Source organism: Bombus vancouverensis, chromosome 11, assembly GCF_051014615.1.
Source record: "Bombus vancouverensis nearcticus chromosome 11, iyBomVanc1_principal, whole genome shotgun sequence".
Taxonomy (NCBI): Eukaryota; Metazoa; Arthropoda; class Insecta; order Hymenoptera; family Apidae; genus Bombus; species Bombus vancouverensis.
The window spans coordinates 3,547,782-3,554,700 of record NC_134921.1 but is presented as its reverse complement, the minus strand read 5'-3'; the positions used below and the strand labels follow the sequence as shown (position 1 = coordinate 3,554,700).

Below are 6,919 nucleotides of genomic sequence, written 5' to 3'. Positions count from 1 at the left end.
GCGAAATAAAATAAGTATGAATAAAGTTTTTTATGTGAAAGAAATGTCCGCAAACTTGATTTGTTTAGGCAAGTTAACGGATAATAATAATATGGTTATTTCAAAAGGAAATATTACAAAAATAATAGATGAAAACAATAAACTTACAGCTGTAGCGGTCAAAGACAATAGAACATATAAAATGAAAAGTATATTGAAAAGGAAGGAGCACTTAGTAAACAGTGCCGAACATAGTCGAGTAAAAAAGAAAGATGCCATAGGATGCTAGGACACGTACATTTTAAATACTTAAATATTTTGGGTAAAGAGCAGCTAGTGACAGGTATACCGAATAAATTTGAAAAGGAATTTTTGAAATGTAAGATGTGTATAGAAAGTGAAATTTACCTTTCAAAAATAATCGAACTAAGGCTAGGGAGATAATGGAAATTGTTCTTACGGACGTGTGTGGTCCCTTTAAGACTACCGGAATAAATGGAGAGAAATATTTTATTTCATTTATCGACGATTATAGTAAAATAGCTAGGATCTATTGTATAAAATCAAAAGATGAGGTCTTTGATTCTCTTGTACAGTTTGTAAATGAGGTTGAGAACTTAACGGGCAAGAGGTTAAAAATATTAAGATGCGATAATGGAAGGGAATACCTAAACAATCGAATTTATAAATTCGCTAGAGATAAAGGTATAATAATAAATAATTGTCCTACCTATGTACATGAATTAAACGGAACAGCGGAAAGATATAATAGAACAGTGATGGACATGGCGCGTTGCTTGTTAACGGAAGCGAAAGTACATAAAAAGTACTGGCCGGAAATAGTATGTACAGCGGCGTACTTGAAAAATCGAATACTAGCAAACACTGTAGAGAGAAAGACACTTTTTGAAATATTCTTCTGGAGAAAACCAAGTGTTGAACATTTATATCTATATGGAAGTAAAGTTTTTGTAGGAAGGCCAGAACAAAAAAGAGTTTCTAAATGGGATAAGAAGGCAGATATGGGAATTCTGTTAGGATATAGTGAAGTAGGTTGCAGAGTAGCTAGGCATGTAGAGGTCGTAGAAACAGACACAAAACGTATCGGTTTTGAGGAGAATTCATTCGATGCAGATAGCGATGATAGAAAAGGTAATTATTTATTGGACAGCATAAATAAGGAAGAGTTAGAAAATATAGAAGATGAAAATGATAATAGTTCTGAAATCTTAAAGATCCCTATGAGGTCTACACGTAATAAGAGAACTCCAATAAGGTATCCAGAAGAGGAAAATAGCAGTGAGATTCACGCAAATTATTGTAGTGTAGATATCCCTTGTACATTTGAGGAGGCGATTTGTTGTGAAAATAGGGCAGATGGTAAGAATGAAGAAAATTATAAGAAGAGGAAAAGGAATAGAAAATTGGAGAAGGGCAATGACGAAGATAGAAGCAGGAAAGGTGAAGTATCTGCGAGGAACAAGGGCGAAAAATGTAACAAAAGTAGAACGAAGCAAGGAAAAGAAAGAGATAAAAAAATGAAAGGAAAGAGGCGTTAAAAATGGGACATTGCAAATAAAAGAGAAAAGAGAGCGATGTTGCAAAGAATATGATATGCAGACGAAACGAATAGAGTTTGTAAATATCGAGAGCGCTTTATGGGTTAAAAGAAAGTCCGAGGGATTAGTATGAGCGTTTTGATAGGTATGTGACGAGATTAGGTTTTAAGAAGAATAACGTAGAATTGTGCTTATATACTCATGGAGAGGGAGAAAATGTTGTTTATTTGCTAATATATGTAGATGATTTGTTAATCTGTAGTAAAAACAAAAAGGAGATACAAAATATAAAGAAGTTATTAACTGATAAATTTAAAATGAAAGATTTAGGTGAAGTAAAAGAATATCTTGGATTAAATATAGAGTATGATTATATAAAAAATGAAATGACACTAAGCCAAACAAAATACAACGAATTATTAGCAAAGAAATATAAATTACAAGACAGCAAATTGTACTGTACACCTATGGAGACAAATTTAAAAATTGAAAAAGCTGAGATAAATTGAAAGAATATTGGATACAAGAATTTAATTGGTGTATTGTTGTATATTAGTACAAATACTAGACCCGATATAAGTTATAGTGTAAATTATCTAAGTAGATTTCAAGATTGTTGTAGCGAGACACATTTTAAATATGCTTTGCGAATATTGAAATATTTGTACCGGACTAGAGATTTAAGGTTACATTATAAAAGGAATGAAAAATGTGAAACGATAGATTGTTATGTGGACGCTGATTGGGCAGGAGATCATGTAGATAGGAAATCTACTTCTAGATATGTAATTAGATTGTATGGAAATGTAATCAGTTGGAAGTCTAAAAAACAAAGGTGTGTGACAAAAGCCTCGACGTATGCAGAGTATGTAGCCCTATCGGAAGCGGTGAGTGAATTAATGTTTATTAGAGAAATTATGAAGGTCTTCAATGTAAATCTAGACGATAAACCTGTAAAAATTTATGAGGATAACTCTGGAGTGATAAGTATAGCAAAGTACGGAAATTTCACAAGAAATTCTAAACACGTTGAAGTTCACTACCACTACGTTCACGAGTGCTTAAAGGAAAATAGGATAAATATAATTAAAGTAAATACAGACAGAAATACTGCGGATATTTTTAGAAAGCACTGTGTAGGGAAAAATTCAAAAGGTTTAGGTCATGGATGAATGTAAAATAAGAGGAATGTAAATAAAGCAATAAATGTTAAATTTTCTGTTACTTAATTCGACAAGCATGTAAATACAATTAAGTGTACAGTATAAATGAGATGATACATTTGCACTGTACATGTGAATGTGTGTGTAAGCGTCAGAGGACGTGCAGGACTTAGTTGAGACAAAAGACTGTTGGTAGCTGTTAGAAGAATTTAGAATAGTCTGTTTGACAACAAGCGTGCGTGTAAGAAGGTTATCGAGGTCTTCAGAGTGTAATATATATGTCGGAGTCAGGTTGGCACACTGGACATAGTCTGGAAGCGCAAGATGTCACAGTGAACATATTACTACGACCACAACGTGATGTTAATGATCCTCTGAAGTCCGTGTACTTGCATCGTTATTATCACCGTCGTTGTCATCAGCGCAGACGTCCAACTCAGCAGGAACGCTACTTTCCGGCATTTTTCTTAGTCTGTCATGACTGTCTTTATACGATCTTTTGCTGTTTAAGGTTTCTAACGTATACCGATTCTCTTCTAAAATCTCTGCTATCACAAATGGACCCCTGAACTTAGGATCTAACTTCGTCTGATTCCTCTCTTCGTTTTTTCGTAACACAAGGTCACCGAAATTAAACCGAACTATTCTAGCTTTCTCTTTGTCAAATCTGCCCTTGTCGTATTTGGCACTAGTCTCTATATTCCTTAGGGCCTGTTGTCTTACCTCAGCGATGTCTATTGTCTTTTCTTCTATACTATCAGGTAATACCAAGTCATAAGGTCTTGCTGCTTTACCGATCAGTAGTTCTAAGGGGCTCGACTTAGTTATGCGGTTGGTGGTGCAATTTAAAGCCAGTTGTATTCCCCCGACCGCGTCTTGCCACGACCGCCCAGTCGTCTCTACCGTCGTGAACATATTTTTTAGTGTGCTCATTACACGCTCTACTTGTCCATTGGCCCTACTCGCACCGGTCGCTGTTAAGTGGAGTTTGATGTGTTTACCTTGACAAAAATCTTCAAATTCTTTGCCCGTAAAACATCTTCCTTGATCCGCTATTATCCGGCAAGGACTGCCGACTAAAAATATAGCATACTTAGGTACTTTAACGGTACTAAGGGAATCTACTTTACGAGTATGATGCAGATGTGCGGATTTAGTGAAGCCGTCGACCAAAACAACGACATTCTTTCGAATCACTTTTACTGCTTAGTTTGCCCGTTAGGTCCACGTGAACGGTATGCCAAGATATGCTGATCTTAGGAATAGGATGTAGTTCAGCTGGTATTTAACCTGAACTAGCCTTCGAAACTCGACAAGCATGATAGTTCTCGACGAATTTACGAACATATTTCGCCATTCCTTCGAACCAGTAACACTCGTACAGTTTCTCAAGCGTTTTATCCCAACCTAAGTGCATAATTGACTGTTGCACATGGTTAATAACGGACCACCTAAAACCTCTTGGGACAATAGGCAAGGAAAGAGTTCTGCCTTTTCTTTGTCTTTTACGATAAAGGGTACCAGATCGTAATTCATACGCATTTGCGACATCTTCCGCGAGCTCATCATTTTATAATTTAGTGACGATTTCTGAGATTTGAGGATCCCGACGTTATTCCGTTAACAGCCAATCTTCTGAGGTCTCGGTCGGATTAATTTCTTTTCTTCGACTTTGTTGATTATACTACGATCAATGTCTGTGGGATTCCGCGGAAAGAAATCTACGTGAGCCATTCGTTTACCTTCTCGGTACACAATGTCAAAATTAAAAGTTTGTAAGTAAGTTTCACCTTATTATTAGATGCCTTCAAGGAATTGCAACCAGTGACAACAAGAAATTCTCTTTCATGTAATTAGTGACGAAAATGTTTAGCAGCGTTTAACAACTGCTACCGTCTTCAGTTCACATGAATGATACTTAGATTCCGCAGGGCTAGTCCTTATACTGTAATATTCTATTTCTCTCTGTATTCTATTCTCTATTGTATAATATATTTCTCTCTTCTTACCTTCCGCCTTGTGCATTAAAATAGCCCCATATGCATCTAAACTAGCGTCTGTATGGAGTTCTATCGGATCGTTTGGGTCGAATACCATTAACACCGGCGCGTCGGTCAGGACGGAAATTACCTTTTGCCTTATTTTCCATGCCTATCCTTCCAAGTTAGGTTTTTATTACCGGAAGTAAGTGCGTACATGGGTTTCATTGCCTGTGAAGATTTAGGGATGAATTTTCGGAAATAAAAGGCTAAACCTATGAACCGTCTATGCTGTGTGGCGGTCGTTGGTTCAGGTGAAGAACTCAAGGTTTGTATTTTACCCGGATTGGGGCGAACTTCTCCGTTATGAATTACATGTCCCAAATAGAGTACCGACGTGTTTGGGAAAGAGCATTTAGGAAAATTAGAAGAAGCTCCGGCATTTACGAGGGTATTTAATACGGTGTACAATCTTTCTAGAGCTTGATCCAGGGAGTAGGCAATGATTAAAACGTCGTCCAAATAGACAACAACGTACGAATAACACATTGGCTGCCATATGTGTTTTCAAAGGAATCTCAAGAATGACTTCTCGTTTCGTTTGTTCGCAATATTAAAATCACCAGCCGCCGTTGAATACAATGAAGAAAGATGTGGTACAGATCATTCTGACCAAATGGTTTCTTATGTCACCACAGTTAGAAAGGGATCAAAAGGTACAGAAGATTTGGCATGCGACTACTTCTGAGGATTTCTATGGTAAACGCTTTGATGGTTTAAAAAGAATTGCAGCCAGGAAGAAATTAGAATATTCAGACAAGTATTAGTTGCAAAATTATTAGGGTTGTCAAAAATGCAAAATCCCTGTTTTCGATGGAGTCAGCGTAATATTGCCGTTTGGAACAATGATTCCGAAAGAAACACTAGACGCGCACGCACTTATGTTATGCAAATAAGGGACATCAAATGGACCGAACAAAGGCATAAAAGAATTTGAAGAAAACAACAACTTATTGTCCAAATTGCCCATCGAGGGTAACCAATGCTGTATATTTCCTAGAATTAGGATGAACAGGGATTTGGAGAAACCTGCTCGCCGTGTCCAGACTAATAAAACATCTCGCGTTTGCAGTCTTGCGACTTGATCCGCAGTAAGGGGTAAAGGATACCGGTCCGCGACCGCATTTTTATTTAGTTCTCGAAAATCTACCAATCATCTATCTGAACCATCGTTCGTCTTCACGAGTAACATAGGGCTCGCGAACGGTGAATGACTAGGCCTTATGATAGTTGGCTATAATTAATTCGCTTATTCTCTCACGTACTACTCTGCGCTCTTCCTCGCGAAGTCTATTAGGACTTCTTTGTACGGCGATGTTAGGATCAATTAATTGTAGTTCTAACTGTCCTGTATTTACGCGAGTACGTAGGAAGCCCGTAACGAATAAATCTTTGAATCTTCTAAAAGAAAGATTAATCGACTTTTATCTCTACCACGCACGCCATTGTCAACTTCATTAACATCGATCTCGTCTTCGGCGGTTTTATTACAGGTATTAATTATTTGTCTTACACATAGCGAGGCTATTTTGTGTAATATGACGTCGAAACCTTGACTTGAAGTTTCACAATCAATCGCGATATCATATTTTGACTATGGTAATGGGGGGTTTTCCCAGCATTCCCGACGGAAAATCCCGCTGTCCTTCCATCTCCGACATATATATATTTCCTTAACAACAAGATTTTGGAAAGTAGAGGAAGTGAATCTCCTGAGAGAGCTTAATGAAATCTACAAAAACCATAAATTTCCCAATGTGGAAATAAGTAAAATCCTCACTACGAAAACGATAGAACAAATAAAGAAAAAGAGACAGGCAATTAAAGCAGGTGGTGAGGAAACAAGCTCTCAGGAGGTTACCCAGGAAACAGAGGGAGAGTGCGATCCCGTTATTTCAGGCAATGCACCAGAAACGAGTGTTATTGGGTTCCTAGATGAAGAATCGATTAATGAGTGGCGACGTTGTCTGAAAATTGCAATAGAAAAGACTTCCGAAGTCACCCCTCCCACACAAAAATTATATAATGAATTAAAGAAGGTGTGGGATGATTTTAAGGAAGATCAAAATATTTTAGCGGCCAAACTCGATAAATTTGTCGGCATATCTCTACACAAGAGAGATAATGCCATAAAGGGAAGCAGGATCCCTGTTAAAAATGTGGAAAGAGCTCAAAATAA

At 37.2% G+C, this 6,919-nt stretch overlaps 1 protein-coding gene across 1 annotated transcript; it reads right to left on the bottom strand.

Annotated features, from left to right (window-relative positions):
- Nucleotides 1-2,988: 2,988 nt before the first annotated feature.
- LOC143303393 (uncharacterized) lies at nucleotides 2,989-4,798 on the bottom strand. Its single transcript, XM_076622884.1, has 3 exons — nucleotides 4,711-4,798; nucleotides 3,095-3,675; nucleotides 2,989-3,012 (listed from the first exon to the last, which is right to left on the bottom strand). Exons 1-3 carry the CDS (start codon nucleotides 4,796-4,798, stop codon nucleotides 2,989-2,991), a joined length of 693 nt encoding a protein of 230 aa, XP_076478999.1.
- Nucleotides 4,799-6,919: the final 2,121 nt, after the last annotated feature.

Excerpts from the sequence above, each read along its gene's own strand:
- LOC143303393 (XM_076622884.1), bottom strand. The coding sequence starts at position 4,798 with ATGGTATTCGACCCAAACGATCCGATAGAACTCCATACAGACGCTAGT. Across the intron at positions 3,676-4,710 it reads TTTAATGCACAAGGCGGAAG|CGACCGGTGCGAGTAGGGCC; the intron begins GTAAGAAGAGAG and ends TCCACTTAACAG. Across the intron at positions 3,013-3,094 it reads ACGACGGTGATAATAACGAT|ACTATGTCCAGTGTGCCAAC; the intron begins GCAAGTACACGG and ends TTGCGCTTCCAG.